This window comes from Piliocolobus tephrosceles, chromosome 5 (assembly GCF_002776525.5).
Source record: "Piliocolobus tephrosceles isolate RC106 chromosome 5, ASM277652v3, whole genome shotgun sequence".
Taxonomy (NCBI): domain Eukaryota; kingdom Metazoa; phylum Chordata; class Mammalia; order Primates; family Cercopithecidae; genus Piliocolobus; species Piliocolobus tephrosceles.
Window position 1 is genome coordinate 23,122,161 of NC_045438.1, and position 27,646 is coordinate 23,149,806.

A 27,646-nucleotide genomic window follows, 5' to 3' on the forward strand; every position below is an offset into this window, starting at 1 on the left:
GAGGGCAGGACTATTGGAGGGCCATTTTACTTTGTTTTGAATTCATAAAATAAAAATGTAAATGAAACACAAAAATATTTATCAAGACCCAAACAGAAAGCTGTCTATACATTGTTTCTCTGATAATGATATATGAGGCATATTTTTGGACTCTTTGTCAGCTTTTCAGAAAAAAAAAAGTCTGTATTTTTACCTAGTTGACAAATTTCAAATTCTCCAGATGGCAGCTTTAATATGTTTAATATGATTGTGCTGTTAAAAAATAGCAATCGAGTTTTTTCTAGAGAAAGTCATTTGCTATGAGAAAGAAATACCATATAATACATGAAAATAAGAGCATTGTAAGCTATTTTTATTTGGCTTTTACTGAGCTCTCAATGAATACAAAATCAGTACTGAACAAATGGATGCTGCTGATGATAAACCTAGCAACTTATTCTACCCAATTTCTAAAGTTTTTGTTAATATGTAGGAAACCCATCCCTCATCTGCTTTTCCATGTATTGATAAAGTTAGCCACATATTGATGTTTGTGTTTATGTATACTTGCTAAATAAACAGTAAGAAATATGGGAATAGATTGGAACATTTAGATCCATGGAAATACTATCGTTTGAACAACTACACCTGGGCCTTCTTGGGTGTTTTGAAAATTTCTTCCCTAAAATCCATTTGGCTTTGTGTCCCCACCCAAATCTCATCTCAAATTGTAATCCTCGTGTGTTGAGGGAGGGACCTGTTGGGATGTCAGAGATGATTGGATCCTGGGAGTGGCTTCCCGCATGTTTTTCTCATGATAGTGAGTGAGTTCTCACAGATCTGATGGATTTATAAGTGGCGGTTTTTTCTTTCTCTCTCTCTCCTGCCCCCATGTAAAAGATACCTTGCTTCTTCTTCCCCTTCTGCCATGATTGTAAGTTTCCTGGGGCATCACCAGCCATATGGAACTGTGAATCAATTAAACCTCGTTTCTTTACAAATTACCCAGTCTCAGGTGGTATCTTTGTAGCAGTGTGAAAATGGGCTAATAAAGTGAATTGGTACCAGCAGGATAGGAAGCTACTATAAAGATAACCTGAAAATGTGGAACTGGGTAACAGACAGAGGTTGGAATAGTTTGGAGGTCTTGTAAGAAGACAGGAAGATGTGGAGAAATTTGAAACTTCCTAGAGACTTGTTGAATGGTTTTGACCAAAATGCTGATAGTGATATGGACAATGAAGTCCAGGCTGAGGCGGTCTCGGATGGAGATGAGGAACTTATTGGTCACTCATGCTATATTTTAGCAAAGAGATTGGCAGCATTTTTCCCCTGCCCTAGAGATCTATGGAACTTTGAACTTGACAGAGATGATTTAGGGTATCTGGCGGATGAAATTTCTAGCAGTGAAGCATTCACGATGTGACTTGGGTGCTGTTCAAGCATTCAGTTATGTGCACTCACAAAGAGACAGGTTGGAATTGGAACTTACATTTAAAAGGCAAGCAGAGCATAAAAATTCAGAAAATCTGCAGCCTGATGATGCAGTAGAAAAGAAAAACCCATTTTCTGGGGAACAATTCAGAAATTTGCATAAGTGACAAGGAGCCAAATGTTAATCACTAAGACAATGGAGAAAATATCTCCAGGCCATGTCTGAGATCTTCATGCAGGCCCTCCCATCACAGGCCCAGAGGCCTAGGAGGAAAAACTGTATTCATGGGCTGGTCCCAGGGCTCTGCTGCTCTGTGCAGCCTCAGGACTTGGTGTCCTGTGTCCCAGCTCATCCAGCTCCAGCCACTGCTAAAAGGGACCAAGGTGCAGATTGGGCCTTTGTTTCCTAGTGTTCAAATCCTAAGCTTTGGTGGCTTCCACATGGAGTTGAGCATGTGGGTACTCGGAAGATAAGAGTTGAGCTTTGAGAAACTGTGCCTTGATGTCAGAGAATGTATAGTAATGCCTGGATATCCATGCACAGATGCGCTGCAGAGATGGAGCCATCATGGAGAACTTCTGCTAGGGCAGTGCAGAAGGGAAATGTGAAGTTTGAGTCCCAACACAGAGTCCCCACTGGCCCACTGCCTGGTGGAGCCGTGAGAAGAGGGCTACTGTTCTCCAGACCCCACATGGTAGATCCATCAATGTCTTGCACCACACACCTGGAAAAGCCACAGGCACTCAATGCCAGCCTGTGAAAGCAGCTGTGGTGGCTGTATCCTGCAGAGCACGGGAGTAGAGCCTCCCAAGGCCTTGGGAGCCCACCTCTTGCATCAGTGTGCCCTGGATGTGAGGCATGGAGTCAAAAAATATCATTTCAGAACTTTAAGATTTAATTACAGCCCTGCTGGGTTTTGAAATTTCATAGGGCCTGTGGCTACTTTGTTTTGGCACATTTCTTGTATTTGGAATAGAAACATTTACGCAATGCCTGTTCCCCCATTGTATCTTGGAAGTAACTAACTTGTTTTTGATTTTACAGGCTCATAAGTGGAAGGAAATTGCCTTGTCTCAGATGAGACTTTGGACTTGGACTTTTGGGGTAATGCTGAAATGAGTTAAGACTTTGGGGGACTTGGGAAGTCATGATCTGTTTTGAAATGTGAAAGGGACATGAGATTTGGAAGAGGCAGAATGATATGTTTCGACTTTGTGTCACCACCCAGATCTCATCTCGAATTGTAATCTCTGTGTGTGGAGGGAGGGACTTGGTGGGGGTGGCTGGATCCTGGGGGCAGTTTCCCCTATGCTGTTCTCATGATAGTTAGTGAGTTCTCACAAGACCTGATGGTTTTATAAGTGGTAGTTTTTCCTTATGTCTCTCTCCTGCTGTCATTTAAGACATGCTTTGCTTCTTCTTCACTTTCTACCATGATTGTAAGTTTCCTGAGGCCTCCCAGCCATGCAGAATTGTGAGTTAATTAAACCTCCATTCTTCATAAATTACCCATTCTCAGGTAGTATCTTTATAGCTGTGTGAAAATGGACTAATACACCATTTCACATATTAGCATATATCATAGTATAAAACTAATTCTGTCAGATGACGTGAACATGTCGGATTCATCTCATCATTGATTTGGGTTTCCACACCTCATTAGTAACTAAAACGGTGTATCATATTGCTCAATACCTGTAATACTCTATAATTGCTTGTAGAACGTGTGATTTAAAAGCCCATGGCCATTTGTCTTCCAAACATTAAGTGTTTTTTTCTGTGTTATGAATAAGTAACCAATTTGTGTATTAGATTGACCTTGTATCAGTTGAGACTCTTTAATGAAGATATTGGAAATTCAAGGTTAAATGGATGCATTATATTTTCCAACTGTTACCTGTCATGTACTTTGAGTGAGTCATGAAAACTCCCTGGAACAGCTGTCATTTTGATATGTTCTGGTTCTTCCGAGAAGTTAGATTTCCACTGAGCAAAATTACAGGCTCTGTGGAGAAATCAAAACAGTGATCCATCTACCAGGAAGACCTATACTGTGATCTTTTCAGTTCATTTCACTTGAGTATAGGGAGACTTTAAACTTAATAAATGAGAATCAGGCTACAAAGGTATAAAATTATTTTATAGTACAACTCCAGATAAATGTCATTTTTGTGCCCCTGCAGTATTATTATTCTATTAACTGCATTGATAGTAGAAACTGTCAGTTCATGTTTTTATCAGAAATGTTCTGTTCTAACTGTGAACTAGTCTGTACTGTGAATTGCATAATTTGTAGTAATAGAGTAGCAGTAATAATCATGCTTATTTTATAAGGTCATCATAGTGATTATAGGAATTTATAAACCATGGAGTTATGTATAAAAATAGTTATTAGTGTGTCTTTTTGAACTTTTACTTCATCCCAAGAACAAATAACCTCTTATGTTTACTGGCTTATTGAATTAGCAAAGTATTTGGTAGTAAAGCAGAACCCCTAAAAATTGTGAAAACAATACCATAAGGTTCTCCTGTGTTTAGTTGCTAATGATATGTGGTTGAAATCACGGCCATGGAAGTTAAAATAACAACTCTGCATTTATGATCTTGGACATGTTATGTATTCTCTCTCATCATCAATGTGATTCCCTCATGTGTGCAATAAAGATAATGGTAGATAATTCTTGTAAATGCATGATTTAAAAGTAAGCATTAACTTAAAAACATATTAAACTATCTATTGTAGTGTATGGAATATAATAACTACCCAATATATTTTAATAATTATTATCACAGAATGTGGACACATTATTCAAAAAAGGTGAGAGATTTGTGTTATGATAAAAAAAATTAAGCTAAAAATCTAAACACTAAAAAAACCGAAACACTAAAAAACCCTATTCCTGAAAATCAAGTAACACTTTGTGATTGGGCATATACACACACTCACATACACATTTATAAAATTTGACATGTGGACACACAGAACAAGGGTCAGGAATTCACATGACTTGTTAAGCTCAATTAAACAAAAACAAAACAATATTTTTGTGCTCTAGGGTTAACTTTTTGTTACTTTTGAGAAGAATTTTCTGTTTTTTTAACCTCATATAATATGCTAGTCATCAACTTGTCTTTTGATAGCATGAGTGTTAACTATGAAATGGTTATAAATTGCTATGCAGAATGAACAGCTGTGAGAAATAATAAATGATTCTGTTATCACAACTAGAGTATTAGATAGCATATTTAGAATTATACATAAATGGGATTATTATACAAAATAGTAGGAAAGTCTTAAAATTAACTATTTGACTTCTATGGGGGTCTTTACATAAACTTATTGATTTAACCTCAGAAAAATGTGACTCTGTGTTTCAAAAAGGTATATTAAGAGATACCATGTATGATATTTTAGTAATACAAATTATGAGAAAATGCACTTCTTGTCTCTATTTGGTTTCTTTGAACTTATGACAAATCTTCTCCAGTATTTTCTTGAAAAGCTTTATTATGATTAACTATGCGGAGACAGTTCTTAAACATTGATTTTTGTCACATGTGAAAGGTGGAAAGAGAGAAGGTGGAAACAGAGGAATGATAATGTTTGAAGCCTATTCTTTTACCATAGTACTACAACAGATTTAATATATAGGGTGTTAAATCAGGCAGGAAAACATTATCAAGAAAGACCCTCTCCAAACACTTGAGATTATTCAGGAATATTTGTCATGGTATTATTTGCATTTGTGGCCAATAGAATAAGAAACATTTGAACATCTCTAACTGAAATAGTCTGGCAGAATACAAATATAGAATGATAATGCACTAAAACATGATTTCACATTCGTATTGAAATATAAACTAATAATAGAATCAATTTTAAGATGCAATCCAGGCATGTTAATAACTATTCTATGTACATCATCACTCTAATCTTCATGAAAATCTTAGGACTTATGTATGACAACATCCCCATATTGTAGATGAAGAAAGTGAGATTCATAGAGATTAGTGGTCCGCCTGTGGTCATATAGTGGTTAGAATTCAAATATGATCTTCTAATTCTAAAACTTGAAGTCTGAACCACCAAGATATGCTGACTTCTAGTGTCATTAGAGCAATTACGGCCAAATCTCTTTTTGGTGCTGTTTTGCTGTGGTGGCGGTGATGATTTATTTCCTTAATTTTTTGTTCGTTTTTTGTTTTTCTTTTTTTTTTAAAGCAAAACAATTATGTGGAGAAAGGCAGACACTTCTTGGTTCTAATGAATTGGGGTAAATTATTATTTTTAGTAATACCTTACAATTTTATTTTCTTCCCCTTGGTGAACACACACACACACACACACACCATCCTAACAAGTAGGTACCCTTATATACACATGCATTTGAGAAACTTCAGTTATTCAAATGTAACTAAAACTCTTTAAGTAAAGCTCTGTGGTTTGTCTTTTATCTTTGCCCCTATTTTACATGTATAATCATTGCAGACTTAACTTCAAGTTTATCCTCTTCATTTTATATGTGAATCCGATCTCTTGGTAAGATAAAACCAAACTATACCTAGTATATCTCCTGCACATAATGCTTAAAAGCCAGCACATGTGTTCTCATTGATCTTATCCACTCTGAACAACACAGAGAATCTTAAACGGAGAACATTATCAATCATATTTGTAGAGTTTTCCTTTGTGATATTGAGATATTTTTGGCAATATTGTAAAGAGCACAGCAGCTTGACAATATTATAAAGACCTAGAATATCTCTAAAGTCTTTACAACTTTCTTGGTCATTGGCTTAAAATTAGAGAAACCAACATGGGCATCCTTTCTGACTCTGACAGTCCCAGAGCGTGCTCAAGACTATAGTTTACTTAGGACTACAAAGGAATTAAGCAATGGGAATGGAGATGAGCTCTAGTGTGGCAAGATCCAGCAAAGGGCAGAATAAACCTAGACACAAGGTTAATGCAAAATTAGCAGCTTTACCAAAGGGAGCAGACAACAAGGAAACAGAAATACTGTACCGGGGAGTTGGGCACAGGGGAAACCTGAATCCAAGGCAAAATCACAGGGCAAAGTTTTCCTGCTGAAGGAGCAAAATTTTATATGAATCAAGGATGTATTACTCAAACTTTCCACATCTCATTTCATGTTGTTTTAAGATCTCTGTGGGGCAGGAAACAAAGAGTGGATGCTACTGGAAACTAGCAATTAGCCATACTTGACTGGAATGTAAAAACAAACAAACAAATGTTAGCAGCAACTTTTATTGACAAAAGTATGACCAACACATGGTCATTCCGTAGATTAGGCTGAAAGTTTATCTAAACTTTAATGGTACCTACAGATGAAATAAGACTTTGGACTCAACCTAGAAACTGTTATGCCCCTTTCAATTTCTATCTTGGATTGTCCCTAGTAGTATATGTCTGTGTGTCGTGTGTGTGTGTGTGTGTGTGTGTGTGTGTGTGTGTGTGTCTGTGTATGATGCTATAACAGGCTAATTTTAATTGTTAGGTAAGTTATATTCCCCTGCAAACAACCGAAATGAAAATCATTTCTTTGTTGATTCCTGAAATTGTATTAACTTTTGACAAGTTTGTTACTTCCCTGAAGTACACTTTGTCAATGCAAATAGACTTTGGAGGGGAGCACTCTGGTTAGCCTAATACTGAAATCTGAGTCTGTCTTCTCTCTTTCTTCAAAAACTTGAGAGTTGAGACAATCTGAAAGCGCAGATTCTTGAAGGGACCTGGAGACACTTATGGGGAAGGAGGTACAGAGAGGAGAACAGGGGTACCCACAGATCAGTTTAATTTCCGTGTATAATTTAGCACCAGAAACATAATTTGGTTGTTTACAGCCTTTAATAACACATCTTTAAAAAAAAAAATCTGTTTCATCATCATAGTTTCAAAAGCCCATTTTTTCTCTCAAAATCTACATATAAGTTTTATTTTATATTTTTGTTTCAATATCAGGTTAAGTTTTAAGGACATAAAAATAATATTACAATAATATTTGGAAGAAAAATTGATTAAGAAATACTAGTTATGAATAAAATGCAATTTCTCAAGGAGATCAGTTGCAGGTCTTACTATTTGAGGAAAACTACCTGGAAAAATATCATTTTGGCCTTTTAAAAAATATGTTCAAGTACATGTAATTTTCTTGTTATTAGAGTTGAATAGCAATAGATGCCTAACCAGTACAAAGACTTCCCTTTTGCCTTGCAAACATTTGAAGCAAACCTGTTTCAGACCAAATCCTCTCATATGAAGAGTTAAAGCTTAGTTTAACAAAGTATTAACTTAATTAGACCCAGTTTTCTCATGTATAAATCGAGGAGTATGGAGTGAAAAGTCAATAAATTTATCTTAAAGACATTTTACAGATGCTTCTGATGAACATTTATTGTCATGGAAAGTAAGATAATTTATCCTTAATAGCATTTACCACAAAGGTTTTGAAAACTTTTTTGAGCTTAAGCATACTCTACTATATTAACAATTACTATTAAAATTAACATTTGCTATGGTGCAACGAAAAGGGTAATTTTCATGTTTTCCAGCTCATATAACAGCTTATATACATATACACACACACACACACACACATACACATAAACACACATATACATAGCTCATATATATATATATGCTATTATGTGAGCTGGAAAACATAAATATATATATGGCACAAAGAAGAATTAATAACAACTGTTGTATAATATTTGGGATTTAGCAATCAGAATTGATCCAACATTTCTATCTTGGGGAATTTGTCCTATGGATATATTAACACACATACAGAAGATTCTATAATGCACTTATGGATGTTATAGCCAAAAACTGGAAATGAATTGAAGATTTATTAAAATGCAATGCCTTAATAAGGATATAATGAGGTAAATCTATTAATGCAGGATGTGCTAATGTGTAAAAATCTCATGACACATCACTAAGTGAGAAACACAAGGTGAAAACACACAACTACATTGCAATCCATTTATGTAAATTAAAATAATTTGAAAAAAATTACACATACATGACAGATATATGCCTATATGCTGCATCTACATACAGTATTTTACTGAACAGTTATGCAGTTAGCAGTAGTTCCCAAAATTCACACAGATTGCCTTTGGGGAAAGTTAATGTGACTGGATGGTTTTCTCTACGTTTATTAAGAGTTTTGGCCAGATGTGGTGGCTCATGCCTATAATCTCAGCTCTCTGGGAGGCTGAGGCAGGCGGATCACAAGGTCAGGAGATCGAGACAATCTTGGCTAACACGGTGAAACCCCGTCTCTACTAAAAATACAAAAAATTAGCCAGCTGTGGTGGTGGGTGCCTGTAGTCCCAGCTACTCGGGAGGCTGAGGCAGGAGAATGGCGTGAGCCCAGGAGGCGGAGCTTGCAGTGAGCCGAGATTGCACCACTGCACTCCAGCCTGGGCGACAGAGCGAGATTCTGTCTCAAAACAACACCAAAAAAAAAAAAAGAGTTTTAAATAAAATTTGTGTCTTACTTATGGTTTGAGGCCAGTGTAAACTTTATGACAGTTTCAGAAAAAGAGAGAAAAAGAAATTGAACTGTAGGTCAGTTTATAGATACAAAAACCCCCCAAAAATTTTATTTTGCTTAAATTTTGTAAGTAAAATTTAATGCAAACTGAAAATGTGCTAAAAATAATATTGCCATCCCAAGTAGGGATTTTGCCAGGTATAAAAGGATAATGACAAAAGGATATTGATTGAATACGCAATCTAATCCATCACATTCATTGTGTAAAAGAAAAAAAAATGTAATTATCTCAATAGATGCAGAAATAGTAACTGATAAAGACTAGTCACTATTGATGTTACAAATAAAAACTTCATAAAGATAATAATGGAAAGGAAGAGAACTCTTTGTGGTAGCAAAGAATTGAAAGCAACCAAATTTTGCATTAATAATGATGAGATCTGTGCAAACCAAACAAAAGGAACCAACATTTCTATACAGGAAAATAGACAAGTGTGAAAGAGCATAAACAGCAGTATATATTTTGCTAGGCCAAATACATACGTTTATATGTCAGATGATTACAAGGACCAAAAGTAAATACATTAAAGAGGGCCCCATGGGCAAAATCGGATTAACACTGAGATGGGTTCAAAGAAGGAAAAACTAACCTAAACTAAACTTTAGGAGCTTTGCCTTAACCAATGATGATATAATGTCATGAACTGACAAGTATGATCAGATAGATTCTATGAAGTAGCATAAATTATATAACCAGCATGGTCTCTACAATATAACCAACGAAAACAAAATCTATGTGTTTTGGGACTAAGTGTGGAGTAAATAGAAAAGGTAGGAGCATAGCAAAGGGGCCAGGCACAGAAGCCTAAATTCGTCTTCTACTACTTACCTCTTCTGTAACTTCAAGATAATCACTGAGCACACCACAGCTTAGATTCCTTAATCTGCAAAATGGGACAATCCTATTTACCTCCCTTGGTTTTGTGTAGAATCAATGTGATAATACATGCCTGGAGAAAAGCATGAAGCCCCAGCATATAGTAGGTGTTCTAACAGATATGAGTTCTCTCCATCCCTGCACCCCCAGACCCACTATACAGGCCCCTCATAGTTAATAGTCTTCCTGTTGGAAGGAATTCATAGGAAAGACTGCAGCTACTCCTACACATATTAAAACCCTTACACTCACTGAACTTTTCAGAAAATCTTACATTTTTCAGGCCTATCTCTAAATTACAGAACTTATGATAATGCTACTTATGATCCCTAATAGGACTAATCAAAAAGGGGAAATAGGCAGAAATATTATATGCAAAGAATTACAGATTAGCTTGTTCAGTCTACATAAACTTTTGCTTCTGCCATAACAAGAACCCAATAAATGTTGACATAATTTCACTTCAGTTTTGCAGACTTAGTTAGTATATTATCATCTCTATATTTTTATAATTAACAGTAGGATTGCTATTTTCTTTCATAACTGGTGCATTTATTGAGATAGTTCCCACTGTTAGACTGATGTGTTTCATCCTCTATACTTTTGCCCTGCCGTGTCCCCACAGTTATGATGCTCCATATTTATAGAGTGTAGATGTTTCTTGCTGTTGGTTTACATTCATAGTTACTATTTATTCATAAGATAAGGAGGAGAGGGTTCTATGTTGAAATAAACTTTTATATAGAAAATTAGCAACCATGTTCTCAGAACTACTTAGTTTTTGGTACCATTCACAGATTCTAACTTGGCATATGTAATACTGCCTAATGTCACAAATGGGTCTCATTTCTACAAAACGTTAACTATATGAGAAAGTCGAAGGAATGGCTCATCAGGAGATAATTCAGGTTTATAAGGCTTAAGTGATATTCAGGTCCTATGGTGGTCTGTGTTTATTAAGGAGTAAGAATATTGCATTCCACTATCCATTATTGAGACTCTGATGAGTATCATGGCTTTAGCATAGGGTATAACAAATCAAGATTCTTCTGTTTTTTTAATTACGGCGAAGATGCAGTGAGAATTAAGATTTGACTAAGTTGGACTGTGACTGCTACAACCATTACATGGTGCCCAGTGTGCCTCAGAAAATAGAGGTGTCATGAATTTATTTTCTCTTTCAATGCCTGATGGGAAAACGTGCTACTCAGCTAAAGAACTGCAGTGGGAATAATGATCATTCAAGATGTCTTCAAACTGAGCTACAGATATTTAATTTAAAAGCACGTTGCCTGTTTTGAGAGTCAGTATTTCCTTCTGACAAGAAATATCATTAAAGCATAGTGATGTTAGGAACTTAGGGATTTTTAAATCATTTTCCTTGAAAACCTAGCTGAATAAAATATTGAATCTTGGTATGCAGCATCAAGTCCTTTTACCATGTTTTCCTTTGAACAGAGAGTTTATTATCATGCCCCCTGAAGGCAGGCAGGAAGAATAAAGCCAACATTCCACTTTACTTTGTTGGATCTGATGAGATGCTTGCTAGCTCCCCAGGTCTCACTCGGGGATGTAAAATGGTACTTCCTGACTACCCACTAGTCTCGGTTCGTTGTTATTGTTGGTTAGTTGGTTGGTTTTGTTTTTCTCCTCTCACTGCTTAGATTTTTATATGTCTTAGTTATAGCCGTGAGCACAGATGAAAATAGTATAATTTAAATCGACTTAAGTTTCTTGCTTTTATAATAGGGATGCTTGATTTTTGTTTTTGTTTTTCATTGTTCTAATTTTCTTTTAGCGCCCTTCTTTTACCTGGTAACCAGATATGACAAAACATCATATTTGATCTATAACACAACACTATCAGGACTAGAAGGACCCCTACACACCACATCAAAGTCCTTCATTTTACAGATGAGGACCAGGCACCCAGAGAAGGGAGATGACTTATGTAGGCCACTGCAGCTACTAAGTGGCAGATCCATGTCCAGAAATCTTTGTCTTGCTAAAGAGTTCTTGCTACAAATCTTGCTGAAGATTTATTTTTCCTCCACATCAAACTTCCTTTGTTCTATTCTCAACTTATATAATGACGTTTGAACAGATCTAGCAACAAACTCTTTATGTGGACTTCCCTGACTTACTGGTTGATGACCTCAAATGTTTGACAGTGCACATGACAATATAATTTATCCTGTGACTGCAGAGATCTCATCATATGAATACTGCTTGATTCCTCCACAAACTTATCCCTGAAAGGCTTGTAGGTGTCTACAGATCCACAGCTTCCATAGTGTTCCTTTGAAAAAAACCTGAAGATGTCATTCTCACTGGCAGTTGAAGACAAATGCCAGATTGGTCACACAGTTATAATTGCTAATTATGTTATTAATAATTTTATCCTTTTTACCTCTCACCACTCTGCTGTTTCTCACAAGCTGATCTATCCATCCTGTTTTGCTATTCTAGGTTTGTGTGCTGGAGAGGCAAATATTTGACTTCCTTGGATATCAGTGGGCACCTATCCTGGCAAATTTTGTACATATTATTATCGTCATTCTTGGTTTGTTTGGAACTATTCAATATAGACCTCGTTACATAACAGGAGTAAGTACCTTTTCTGCCTTTTAAAAATCTTATTGAACTAGAGAATGATGTGCAAACTCCAAATGCCTTGAAAACTTATGTGTATAATCTGTCTAAAAGATGTGGATACTCTCTTTTAAGTACCAAAATAAAAGTGTTTTTTTTTTCATAGTTTCAGATTCCATCAACAGCAATTGAAAATGTCAGCTTTAAAGCACTTGATAGTGAGTGTAATCAGATTGAATTCTCATAATTTGTACTTTCAGCAAATATTCTCATAATTACAAGCCAAACTGTGTTTCTATATTTCTAAATTATAAAGTCATGCTTTCTAGTTTAACAGATTTTAATGAGAATTTTTTCTCATTTTAAATAATCATATTTTATACACTGAATAAAGAGTTTAAATCAATAGAAATGAACACATACTATTGATGTGAAAATATTAACGCATATTAGGGCTAGTATTTGGCATATGAGAAAGCCAGAATAATCAGACAGTGGCTTCTGTGTTCTCCATAATTCTCTTTTTTGGCTCAGAGGAAGTATTTTGCATTCCCACTCAAGTTAAACTTACTTAACATAAAAGTGAAATCCAACTGTGTTGCAGTTACTATGGGAACCATAACTTAGAGTTGCTTTTTTTAAAAAAACTTTTGTATGTGCCTCAGATCTAAGCTACTGCTCTTCATTAGTGTACATTTTTTTCTTTTTAGTTTCATCATTTTTTCTGTTTCTTCTATTTTTGACAAAGGAAATGTCTATAGGCATTTATTTAAAATTGTAAATCAGGTTTTTGGTAAAAGCATGTATATAAGATAGTACAGTGAAAGCTCTTCCTTGTTCAACAACCAGCAGACCTTCTCATGTTTTATGAAAGCGTCCTCATTAAAGATGCCCCCCCCCTACACACATGACCTGTTTTCTCTGTCATATAGAACCCAGACAAAGCTCACTGGTATAGAGCCAGGGAATGTGTTGGTGGTTGGAACCAAAGGAGCCACTGTTGGGCTAAGGAAAAATGAGAAGCCCATTGTCCTCGCCTCCAGGTGTATGCCCAGACACCAGTGCATGTCACCACAGAGGCTAGGTAGTCATCTAAATCTTGTAAAAGTGGGAGGAGTTCTGTTGCAGGGTGAACTTTTTTAATGCACAAGATATGATAGTATTGTCCGTTTTCTTTTATGAATCGTAATTTGATACAGTGTAGGAGGGTTGTACAGTGGTTGAGAATGAGTCCTCTGAAGTCATAATATCAAGATGGAAATCTTGGATCTGCCCAGTTCTGTGTGACTTTAGACAACTTCACCTCACCAATCTTTAATTTTCTCATCTTTAAAATGAAAGTAGTCATTACATTAAATCATAATGATTTAGTTAATTGATATATTATTAGCCATTATATGAAAAAAATTAATTAGTTTACCTTTCTTCTTTTATTAGACTTTGAGGTTCCTTCATGGTTTTATTCTTATAAATAATGGTTGCTCTGAATATCATTATATAAATATTTCATCTTTATTTCTGATAAAGTTGTTGGGATAAAATCTAGATGTGACCTAAGATATTTGAACTATTTAAAAACTCAGAGGTTAATTTTGAGGAGTAAGGGGGATGTTCTATGAAATGTCCTTAGCACCATGCTTGGTGTTTAAAAAGCCCTTAATAAATATTAGCTATAATATTTTTGTTATTATTATTATTATTTAAAAATAATACTAACATGTGTAGCATAGCAATAAGCTGAAAGAAGATTTAAAATAAAGCAAGGTGTTCTAGATATTGGATGGACTATTTCTGTCCCTTTTATTCTAAGATGCTACAATGCAGAAAAAAAAATAGTGGGCTTTCCATGTATCAAATTATAATCTCATTCCTTTGAATAAAGACATACCATAGATCTTTCAATACTGGCTACTTTCTCTGACATGGGATAAGAGTTTTGATACCAAGGGAAAACACCTTTAAATTGTTAGAAGTTTTGTTTACTGAAACTATTAGACACAACCTGAACTCTTTGTAAGGTCTTAACAATGAATTTCAGAGCCTTGATTTCATCTTGATCGGTAACATCACTGTGAATTTGGATTTTTCTTCAGACAATGTCTTTGGAAATCTTTTGCTAGTGGGAGATGATGTAAATAATAAACTTTTTTTTTCCAACTCGCAAGTCCTGGGTTGGAAATATATCCTCTAAATTCTCCTTGAAAAACTTTCTTTAGCTCATTTCTCTCTTACAATATCATGCTGTCTGTGGCTAAAAGATGACAAATAGCATTGTCATCTTTTGTTGCTTGGAAATCCCCTTAACCAGACCCATAAACTCATAGGCGTATTTTCTATCTTTCCAGTTATTGAAGACAATAGCTAAGATAATTGTTCTGGCAGTAAATTCCGTGAGTCTTCTTTTCTCCAGTCCTCAAAAACAATTTCCTCTCTCCACTCAGAGTCTCCTTGCTGCCCTCCTGGCGTCACTTGCCTCCTTATCTCAAAACCAACACTGCGTGTTTTAGGTTTAAGTATCACTGACTTTCTGGTACCAATTTCTGTTCTTGGTATCTATGTCTGTGTAACTTCTGTGCAACAAACTACGGTTGACCCTTGAACAATGTCAGGATTAAGGGCACCAAACCCCCTACACAGCCAAAAATCTGCTCATAACTTTCTACTCCTCAAAAACTTAACTCCAGTAACCTACCATTGGTTGAAAACCTTACTGATCAATAGTTGATTAACACATATTTAATATGTTATATGTGTTATATACTGTATTCTTGCAATAGTGTAAAGAAAAGAAAATGTTACTAAAGGAAATCATCAGGAAAATATATTTACTGTTGATTAAATGGAAAATGATCATTAAAATTGTCTTCATCCTCTAACAATGTAGACCTTTATAATTTTTATATTTGCCACATTTTCTATGTAATATTTTTACATTATAAAATAGCTTGATATAAAATATAAAATAATTTGATACAAAAATAAGAAAGCATTTCTTGACTTCATGACTGAAGGTTAACATTTTTGCATATTTCCTTTGTGTATATACAAATGAAACCTGTCTATGTATGCTATATATCCAAATATGTCTTAAATTTAAATCGAACATTATATCAAACAATTTAAAAATTAATATGACTTTCATTGTTTCTTTAAGTCTTTAATGTTATACATTATACTATTTTCATATGTTTCTATTATATTAAATAATTCCCTATAATAATTTCCATCAAAAACAGTCTCATTTTTTTTGTGAATCATACCTTAGGAGAAATACCTAAGTATAATCAAATAATATGAAAAATGGTAAGGGTTTTACTATATAATTCACAATAACCTATCCAAAATTATTTTACTGAATTATCCTCCTACCAGTGTACAGCAGAGTCGATTTCATTGCACTCTTGCTAACCCTGTGTATTATCTGTTCTCATAGTTGTTAATTTGATAGAATTAAATATGTCATTTTCATTTTTAATTGTTTTTCTAATCTTAGTGAGGTATAATTTTTCATATGTTCATTACCCATTTTTATTTTCTGTTTGGGGAATTGTCTTTGTGTGTGTGCGTGTGTGTGTGTGTGTGTTTGTGTGTTTGTGTGAGATGAGTTTCGTTCTTGCAGCCCAGGCTGGAGTGCAATGGCATGGTCTCCGCTCACTGCAACTTCTACCTGCCAGGTTCAAGCAATTCTCCTGCCTCAGCCTCCCAAGTACCTGGGACTACAGGCATGTGGCACCATGCCCGGCTCATTTTTGTATTTTTTTAGTACAGACGGGGTTTCACCATGTTAGCCAGACTGGTCTCAAACTCCTGACCTCGTGATCCGCCCACCTTGGTCTCCCAAAGTGCTGGGATTACAGGTGTGAGCCACTGTGCCTGGCTGGGAATTTGTCTTTTGGTGCTCTTTGCTAATTTTTTGCCCTTCCGCCTTAGTGTTTATCGTAATTTATGTAGATAATTTAATAAAGACGTTTACCTTTAAAACATCATAAAGCTTCATTTTGATATTTATTATGTTTTTCTTAGTAAAGTTAACTCTCTTTCCATTTGTGATATTTTCCACTGCTTTTAAGATTATTAAATTCAAATACCATTTTGAAAAATATAAGTCTTCATTATCCTTAGGTCTAATTTTACTAAAACAAAAAGGCAAGTTTTCTGATGTTGAGACTGAGGACATTTGCTATATTTGAAGAACTTCAAATTATTGATGGGACATTTTATTTAATTGATCTTCCCTCCCCCACAAAAAAAAGTATGTCGACATTCTCTCAAACCGTTGAGCTTGCAGCAACAAATAAATGAGAGTATAGGTAATGATTTTTGTTTTCTTCATTCATCTTCTTTTTCATAGTAGCAAAGAAAAAAAGATTAAAAATTTAAAACAGATAATTGGAACAAGAACTCATTAGTACCATTGAGAGCCTCTGGCACTTTGCAGAATATAATATGCTAAAGGAAAATGAAATAGATGTTTTCAGGTCCAAGCAAAGGAAACTGAAACCAGAATTTATAGAAAGAATCAATCTTGTATTATTCTCAACCACATCAAATCCCAGGAAACAATTCATAAATAAATATATACAATGGCTCCCAGGAAAGCATTATTTTACATCATAAATGGAATTATGTAATGAATCATCATTTGGGGAAGTAGAATGTGATTTGGGATATCCAGTGTTTATTAGTTAATGACAAAATAATGTTAAGGAGCTGCACTGGTGCTAAGGAGCTGCTTTAGATTGTCTAAAATAATCTGAAGAAAATGTAGGTTCCTATCCATTAATGCCACAGCAACTTTCTCAGTGATATTGCCAAAAACAAATGTTGCTGTGTAACATACCAAAAAAAAAAAAAATTATTTCTCCCCCCTTTCTTCCTTCCTTCTTTCCTTTCTTCCAAACTCAGTCCCCAAACTAGAAAAAAAAAAATTCAAAATAGCTGAAAATCTATTACTCAAATTTTATAAACAGGAGAGTATACTAAAATCACAGTAATATTTGTAAGAATCATTTCTTGTTTCTTACCAATTTCATCATCAATTCTTCTGTATATCTATCTTTCTTGACAAATTCTATAACCCTCACATTAACTTGACGCAACTTTTGTTCAAACTCATATAGAAAGGAAATAGTAGAGTTAGGAGGTTGACACAGGTACTCCTGACAACCAAACTCTCCTTGTAACCACCACACTGAACTGCCTCTTAGGGGCACAGTTCAGAGACCCAAATCTATCTGATAAATGAACAAAGATGTTGTTAAGTTGTGGGCAAATTTAAAATCATTATAGCATTTGCGAATTCCAGAGGATTTAGATTTGAAGTTGTGGTCTGCCTCTCCCATGTGAAGGATTATGTTTTTAGCTCCTTAGTTAATGAGGAAATAACCTCATGTCTCAAGAGTTTAGAACAGAAAACTCTTAGTGATAGATATTTTATTCATGCGGGAAAACAATAACACAAACTGTCTTTAATTTCTAGTAACAGTGAGTTAGAATGGTGTGTTGTTCTTTTTCTATAGCATCCAGCTTTTTGATAGTGATTTCATATATATGCGCATGTACACATTCATCTATACAATATAAATTATATCTAATATCCATTATAATGATATGTTAAATAAGAACAAATGATCTATTTCTACATTTGCTATTTGTAAAGAGTTTCAAATAATTGATGGGAGAATTTATTTCTATATAATTGAATAAAACACCCAAATCATATTGGAAATACAAAAGACCTAGGAAACACCAATATAGACATATATACCTACATATTATTGTGTCTAATGATGAATCTTTCTATGACACCAACTTAGACTACAATAACTAATTCTAAAATCAAATGAAGGAGAAATATTGGGATTGGTTTTCTGTTTTGTTACTGAAAAAGCAAGAGATTAAATTAATGTGGTTAAAGCTGATTTGATGAAGCAAGTCTACGATGGTTAGAAAGAGTAGAAAGAGAAGCCAATACACATGAATCTTCATTTCTTGTGTTCTAAGAATCGTAAACTCTAAGACTGTCATAATAACCCTGCTTAGTATTCCAAAATAATAAAAAGTAAATATTTATTTTAGTCCATATTTTAAAGTTTTGAATGGTATTTGCTGATTAATGCTGAACACTGAACTTCTGTTCACCAATTTAGGCCACTCTTTGTTTTACTACATGTTTTTTTTAATGTGACACATATGGTAGTTGGTGACTATTGATTTCTAGATTGATGTACATCCTCCCTCTCCCCAGTCAGACAAGGTCAGCTTCAGACAAAGTGTCACCTGCTTTGACTTCCTTGACTTTGCTTTTCCTAGAGCCAACATGGTAAAGAAAAGGATCCCCATGACATCCTGGCCAAAGCATGGGACCACAGGGTGACTGGAGCACCAAAGACAAAGACAAGATTCATTTTGTAAAAAGATTATGACATGGCAACTTGAGAAATCTATAGACACCTTAGTGGTTCTGTATAAGCAAAGAATTGTGTACTCAATTTGCATGGGGAAAAAAATGCTAAACTTCTTGAATTTACTATTTGCTGATGATTACCACGATTTGATTTTTAATTTTTCATGGAACTCGGGTCTCCATAGAGACTATCACCAACAGCAACAAATTGGGAGCACTATGTCCATTTTCCAGGTCATATGCTTTTCTACAACTAATAATGTTTCCTCCCTAAAAATTTTTGCACCCCTACAAGTCATTTCGAAGAAGTCATTAATCTATGTTCGAGTAGTTGTTTTGCCACCTTTATTCAATTTTTCTAGGAGAAAAACAAATATCTGAAAGAAAACTTATTGCAGCTACAGCATTAACAAATGCATGCTTTCTATATTCAGGACAGAAAATCAATGTAGATTAGAGACGAAGAGACTTGAGATAGTAGTAAATTAACAATACTTCTAAAGACTTAGAGTAGTTGTGAAAAAAAGTCTTTTCCCATAAGCCTGGAAGGGAGGGAGGAAAAAAAAACAAACAAAAAAAAAACCCATCATTACAAGTTTAATGGATTTAGCCTGTAGTCCTAAAATAAATGTAATAATGCAACATTGCAAATGCAATTTATTCTCAAAAGAATGTGTTTCCTTGGGGAAATGTGGGTCATTTATTCTACAAGAAGATACTTTGTGTTCTCATTTTGGTGTTAGGCTATGACTAAAGATTTGTAGGATGTGGTACATATAAATAATTACATTTGACAGTCTAGATTCACTTTTTGAAATCATCTAATAATTTTTGAAAATGAATTTTGAAGAAAAGATATATTGTGATATGTATTAGTTTCTTTTTCTAAAATAAAAAAATCAGATTAATTTACGTAGGTTTTTTTTAATTAAAAAGTAAAATTGGGCTTATAATAAAATCACACTTCCTTTCCATACTCTTCTCCAGCTGTTTCTAATCTCTTTATAGTTCTTCTGGGGTTACCTCAGAAATGTGTGTGTGTGTGTGTGTGTGTGTGTGTGTGTGTGTGTGTGTGTCTTGTTAATTGTTGATTTTTCAGCTTTAGACAGTATCTAATAATGACCTGCCCCAAATTGTTTGGTCTAATTTATTTCTGAATTATACATTGTTTTTACAGGTTTTCTTTCCCATCTGAAGTTTCTAATTACCTTTTTTTTTTTTTTTTGTAAGAAAGAAAACAGGCCCTGCTTAAGTGTATCCTAAATACATTTCCAATTCCTGTGCATTCTATTGCTTGATATTCATTCTGTTTTAATTTTTGAAATCTGTTGCTTTACTATTTGAATTTAATCCAGTCCCTTTATATTTGACTATGACTATCTGTAGCTTTTTGTTTTTAATGCAATGTTCTTCTTCCCTGGAGATTTCTCTTAGTACGCTGTCATTTTGCTCCTGTGTGAACTGTTTTCTCTCAAGCCCTATTATACATCTATCTCTCCCTTCTTCTGAATTTGATTCACGCTTTCTTAAATTCCATCTATTGTCTCTTTGATATTCTTCAAACAACTTCCTGAAAAAGCATGTTTGTGAGATAAACTTTCTGAGTTTTATCTGTCTCATGACAGAGAATGACTTTATTCTACCTTTACACTTGAGTACTAGTTTGGCCAGGTGCAGAATGCAAGGTTGAAAATCATTTTTTTCTTAGAACACTGAAGTAATTGTTCACAATCTAAGAAGCAGTGTTACTGATGGCCAGTCTGATATTAATCTGTAAATAACTTTAAAAGAAGTGCTTGAGTTGTTCATTTTATTCTTGTTGTCTTGGCATTTCAAAATGGCATGTCTAAATGTGAACCTATTTAAAAATTGCATAGTCTTTTTTTTTTTATTTAAACACTTATAGAAGACTTTGTTGTGGCTTAGAAAATCATTTCCAATGTATTGCAATTTTGAATTAAAAGAGTAGCCTCAAGGTCTCTCTGACCTTCCTTCTTCCTCTGTCTCTAGATCCTCTTTCCCAAAGCACCAAGAGGCCCTTTCTCTTAAGTTCACTTGTCTAACTGAGGTAAGTTCTTCCAAAAGAAATGCAATTGTCTTGAAACCCCTCCCTAGGAATCTTATCAAGCAACCAGGGAAGATTAATCACCGGAGAGGAGATTAAATGTCATCCGCATACCCAGACGGCCTATCACTTATTCTTCTGGAGGCTGCTTTTCTTACCTGAGAAGCTTTATCTGCATAATAAGACAACTTTTGTTCATCCTGTGGTTCCTCCTTTTTTCTCTCCATTAACTTGTCACCACCTCCCCTAAAAGCCCTCAAGCCCCTATTCCTTTATGCTATAAAAACTTCAAACATCTGGCTCCTCCTTTGAGTTTTATATTTTGTGTGAGTCTCATGAGCTTAAATAATGAGTATGCCTTTTCTCGTGTTTATCTATTGTCAGTTTATGTCAGCAGACTCAGTTGTCAAACCTTCAGAGGGAAAGTTTGAACCTCCCTACATCTTCAATTCTGGAATTTGCATGTATCATTTTGTTGATTCTCTATGCTTTTCAACATTTGCCTTTGCTATGCTATCCCCAGGTAATTTCATTTAACAGTTATTTTATATTATAGTTAATTTATTTATGAAAAATCTCCTTGTTTTCCCCAGAGAGGTAAAACCCTGGCTGGTTCTAAAAGTGATAGAGGGTTATTGCTGTTTTCCAGCCCACTTTTCCTACTGACCTTCGGTCATATGTTTCCTGCCCAAGTCTCCAGAATATACAAAATTCTCCCTAGCAGTCTAGCATTTTTTTGTCTCTTTCTCCTCCATGCATATTATAGACTGGCAATTGTTTCATTCTGCTTATTAATCAATATCCATCTCTTGGTCTTCCTCTTCAGGCAATTGGTTGAAATCTCTTTGTTGCTAATGTTTTATTACTAATAGTTGTAGGACTATATTTGTTTATGCTCTGTTTGCCTTTTTAAACCAAAAGTGTAACAATAACTATTAGATTGCATTATGTTTTACTTTGGTGTAATTTCCTTTTTATCAATGAAAACTGAGCAGATGACTTTTTTTTTTTTTCTTTTCTTTTTCTTTTTTTTTGAGATAGAGTGTTACTCTGTCTCCCAGGCTGGAGTGCAGTGGCGCGATCTCAGCTCACTGCAACCTCCGCCTCCCAGGTTCAAGTGATTTTCCTGCCTCAGCCTCCCGAGTAGCTGAGACTACAGGTGCCCAACACCACACCTGGCTAAGTTTTGTATTTTTAGTAGAGATGGGGTTTCATCATATTAGCCAGGATGGTCTCAAACTCCAGACCTTGTGATTCTCGCCCCTCAGCCTCCCAAAGTGCTGGGATTACAGGCGTGAGCCACCACTCAGACTGACATTGTTATACACGGTATGGAAACTGTTTGCCAATTATATGGTAAGCACAATGCTATGGGTATGCCATCATAAGAAAGCCTCCAGATGTTTACATTTTGACAGAGGAGGAAACAAATATTTAATCAAGTGAATGCAATACTTTTCAGATAGACTATGCTAGAAGTAGTATGTAGAGACTAAATCACAGTACTCAAATACTCAGGTTAGGCAAGTTAACTGGGATTGGGGGATCCCGGAGGGAGGGCAGGATGATTAAAGAGGTGCTTTGTGGAGAATGTGACCCGTAAGCTGTGATTTAGAGGATCAGTAGGATTAAATATATCACTGGAAAGACAGGAAGAGGGGAAATTCCAGGCAGAAGCACACAAAGGTAACAACAAAGGCAAAAAGCACTGAAGTGTTAAAAATATAGTTGTATTTTTATTAATTTATATTAGAGTGGCATGGTTGCTACACAGGGGCTTGTTGGAAGATAAGCCTAAATATGTAGGCAGGAACCAGATTGGAAAAAATCACTTGACCATGCTAAATTATTTATATGGGGCATTATCCGAAAATTGGAGAGTTTTATATAGGAAATGGTTCTGAGCTGCTAGCATCCTACAGGGAAGAAGAGATGTAAAGACATATGTTTATAGATATTTTTTGAGAAGAGACAGGCTAATGGTGAAGCCATGCACCAAGACAAGGAATAAACAAGGGGAACTATTGAGGAAAATGTTCAAAAGTTGTTTTAGACTTGTCAGTTTTTTATTAGTCATATACGTGTGACCAAATAGGGCTGTGTCCTCATTCCTTTATGGACTATTTCCTAATAACTTGATACTACTTTTAGATAAAAACAGTAAATATTTTTGTATATGTGGATGACATGATTTTATCATAAGCTAAAAGTGTCATTGATGAGTGTCTTTATTAGATGCCTGGTATGTTAAGTAATTAGTAGCAAAAATGTAATAATACCATTGAATTTTTCTACAATGACAGTGTTTGGGGGAAAAGCCTCCAAGATTTCACTAGCTTATATTTAGTTACTCTATACACAGAAATATCTAATATAATTATTTAGATATGCATTTTGCAACCAATTTATTTTATCAAGTACAGTAGACAGAGTCATGGCATTCTGATTTTTTATGACTAAAGATGGAATTTGAGTATGTGCACCCAAAACAATTCTCTGGTTTAAAATCAATTGCAGCAAATGTTTATGTTGGTGGAATTTGTGGGACATTGATTGTCCTTTGTTGATTGGCAAGAGAAAACCCAGTATTTTCTCTAAAAAGAATCATGATCCTGGTATTGCACTTCATTATCCTGTCTATGTGGAAATGGGGGTGTGTTTTTGTTGTTGTTGTTGTTGTTGTTGTTGTTGTTGTTTTTATCAGGCACAAATCTTATCTGACTCCTCAGCTCCTGGTGTCATTCGAAACAACAGCTAACTGCCCACTGAAGCCCATGAGCCTCCATATAACCAGTATGAGATACTATCTGCCTTTGTTGTACTTTTATTTTTTTTTTTATTTATTTATTTTTTTTGAGATGAAGCCTTGCCCTGTTGCCCAGGTTGTAGTGCAGTGGTGCAATCTTGGCTCACTCAACCTCTGCCTCTCCAGTTCAAGCAATTTTCCTGCCTCAGCCTCGCAAGTAGTTGGGATAACAATCATGCACCACTACACTCGGCTGATTTTTCTGTTTTTAGTAGAGACAGGGTTTCATCATATTGGTCAGGCTGGTCTGGAACTCCTGACCTCAAGTGATCCGCCCTCCTGGGTCTCCCAAAGTGTTGGGATTATGCACGTGAGCCACTACACCCAGCCGTAGCACTTTTTGGTAAAACAGCAAAATTACTGCCACTTGATGTGACTGGAAAGGGGTCTAGATCCAGACCCCAAGAAACGGTTCTTGGATCTCGTGCAAGAAAGACTTCAGGGTGAGTCCATAGAATAAAGTGAAAGCAAGGTTATTAAGAAAGTAGAGGAATAAAGAATGGCTGGCTACTCCACAGACAGAGCAGCCCCGAGCGCTCCTGGTTGACCGTTTTTATGGTTATTTCTTGATTATATGCTAAATAAAGGGTGGAATATTCATGCCTCCCCTTCTAGGACCATATATGGTAACTTCCTAACATTGCCATGGCATTTGTAAACTGTCATGGCACTGGTGGGAGTGTCAGAGTGAGAATGACCAGATGTCACTCTTGGTTTTGGTGGGTTTTAGCTGGCTTCTTTACTGCAATCTGTTTTGTTAGCAAAGTCTTTATGACCTGTATCTTGTGCTGACCTCTTATCTCATCCTGTGACTTAAAATGCCTAGCCATCTGGGAATGCAAGCCCATAGATTTCAGGGTCATTTTACCCAGCTCCTGTTCAAGATGGAGTTGCTCTGGTTCAAAGGCCTTTTTCATTGATACTTATCAAAAGTTCACATAAGAAAAATGATATTTATGGAGAACTGCTTACAAGATAAGAGGTTCATATATTCTGCCAGACCCTAATGTATCCTAGGCAGACTTTCATCCCTATACTGTGTCAGTTTAGTGTTGGCAGTGTGTTTTATTTTTTTTTTTTTAAACTACTGAAATGTATTTTATTAATGTTATTAAACTACATTGAGTGATTTTATAAGAAACACACTTATGATCTTTATTTATTTATTATGAAGATTTAGTTGAAAGTATTGCTTTAAATAGATGCACAAGAAAAAAATCTACCTCTTGTCTCAATCCTGAAACTAGTGATATTTGTGCATTAGGTTGATCTAACGCAATAGCAAATACCTCAGTCAAATTCCTGAATTTAAATGAAAAGACTTTTTAGCACTCTGCTACTTACTGTGTTATTGCTATTAGTATTCAGTAAATGGTCTTTACTATATTTAAGTAGTTTCCTTCAATTATTAAGAATAGCTAATAATATTTTATTATGTATCTTTGAAGCTATATGCTAATATATCTTTTAAAAATTTTTGGATGCATTGAATTAGATTAATAAGTGTTCTGATATTAATTTAACTTTCCATTACTACACATACCTTATTTGTTTGTAATATGTTATTCTTTTCTTTGATTGCTATATTCAACTTTTACTATTTTTAATTACTTTTTTGCATCTTTATTAAAAATGAAATTAATTTATAGCTTTTTACTTGTAATATTTTTAAAATTATGCAGCCTTAAGAAAATAAATTGGGAAAACTTTTTTCTGTAGTATCAAATAATTCAAGTAGGATTGAAACTATAAATGTTCTAAGAACTCATCTATGAAACCATCTAGTCCTGATACTTTCATGAATGGTAGCTATCTAATTATCTTTCCAATCTTTTCTACAATAATTGATCTTTTCGAATTTTCCACTTCTTGCGTGATTTTGGTGATATAAATTTCATCAGAGCATATATTTTCTAGAGCATTTGTTTCATGTTATTGTCATAATTCTATTTCAAATTCCATTGTTCTTTTTAGAATTTCTTTGATATCACTGGGTTGGTCTTTTTTTGCATACCCTTTTTTCCTCATTTCATGTATTAATATCTCATAAGAGAAAAGTGACAACAGATAATATCAAAACATCTCATTTCTACTTTTTTCCATTTTCTCTCATTCCAAGGTAATGGGAAGAGGCAAGTAGGCACCATTTCCAGGATATTTGCTAATTTTTATGGCAATGAGTGTAGCAAACTGATAATGTGAATCAATGAATTTTTTTAGTTTAGTTTCTTGGTATAATGTCTTAGTCTTTTTAATGTTGCTATAGCACAATACCTGAGATTGGATGATTTGTTTATTTATTTATTTTAAAAAATGTTTATTTTAGCTCTACGTACTAGAGGCTGGGAAGTGCATGATAGGGTGGCTGTATCTGGACAGCTACCGGTGAGAACTCAGTTCTGTGTAACTGACATAACATGGCGGAGAAGTAGAAGGGGAACTGGGAGCATGTGAGAGGAGCAAAATAGGAGGGGCAGCCTCACTTTATAACAATCTGCTCTAGTAGTAACTCATCCAGTACCCAGTGAGTGAGAACTTACTGATTCCCCTGAGAATTAACCCAGTTCCATAAGAGCAGCATTGATCCCTCTCAGTGACCTAATCACCTCGGATAGGCCCAACCTACCAACACCCATTCATAGCACATAATCTGTTTGACAAATAATAATTATAAACAATTATTTTTAAAGATTTTGACTGCGAAAGGGTTTCGGCTTCATGTTAATTCTGAAATTGATTAAAGACTTTCATTGACCACACCAGCAAAATTGACACTACGTAAAGAAAGTCTTTGGTAGCTGTAATTACTACAAAACCCCTTTTGTACACTATTTATTTCAAAATAAATCTTTCCTTGCAAGTATATAAGCAATACTCTGAAGTTGACCTTTCAGAGGTTTTATGAATTGTTTTATTTTCCGGTTGCTTTGTGATTGCCCGGCTGACTCTTTAAGGAAATAGTTGTCATTTTCCTGGTCATCTCTGTGTTGTATTTGTAGACATCTTGTCAGTGGTTTTTGGAAATGTTGACTCACCTGGGAACTCCATGCACAATAAGATGTTATCTACACCCCACAGTTAAACTTCTGTTTGACTAGACCTGTCATTTTCTGAAATACAGTGGAATCGATTTTTTTCTTCATATTTTTTTCTTTTAAAGATACCAGTTATGTTTATGGAATTTTATAAAAGAAATGTTTGACTGCAACTATCAAACTCGTTTTTATCTAGAATTCATTTTTATGGGGGTGTCATGCAGTGAAAATTTGATATGTCTGTACCCAAAGATTTCCTTTGGAAGTGAAGTAACTACCATTTTATAGTACAGTAAAATTGGAATTATGAGATGTCTTATTTTAATTCTCTTCTGTTTTGAAGGGTTAGTGTTTGATAGGGAGTTTCAGTGCTTGCATTTACACTTAAAGTTACATTTTCAGAGTAGTTTGTGTCTAAGAATTTATAATGGAACAAAACTATAATTTGGCACACTTTTCATTCTTTCTTCTAAAACCTTTGTGTCGTCTTCTTCCTCCTTGTTCTTTTCTTCTTCTTCTTACTATTATTATTTTATTTTTCTTATTTTAATGCAAGAAATTTAGTCAAAGGCATGAGAAACTGTGTGAATACTTTGAGGGGTCTGTAGCATAGTGTTGTTTAGCTGACAGTTCAGTAAAACTAAGACAAACAGGCCCATAGCTGCAGGTTAGTCTAGAGTAACGGCTTGAACCTGCTTTTTATTATTGCTTGTTTACATCATATAGAATAAATGCTGACACTGGCTGCTGTGAGGAAGAAACTCACTGATTAGGAAGGAGATTGAAAAACATAAGCCAGTTTGAAAAATCCTAATTTTATTTAAGGAGAAATTAGTATCATTTGTAATCTCTGCTATGCCCTACT

At 34.9% G+C, this 27,646-nt stretch overlaps 1 protein-coding gene across 4 annotated transcripts in view; it reads left to right on the forward strand.

The window, feature by feature from the left end:
* Positions 1-27,646, forward strand: part of NKAIN2 (sodium/potassium transporting ATPase interacting 2) — a 1,025,502-nt gene that overhangs the window by 464,734 nt on the left and 533,122 nt on the right. For all 4 annotated transcript variants that reach the window (XM_023230729.1, XM_023230731.1, XM_023230730.1 and 1 more), the window contains one exon: positions 12,347-12,484. In XM_023230729.1, coding sequence (XP_023086497.1) covers positions 12,347-12,484 — 138 coding nt within the window. The remainder of the gene's footprint in view (positions 1-12,346; positions 12,485-27,646) is intronic.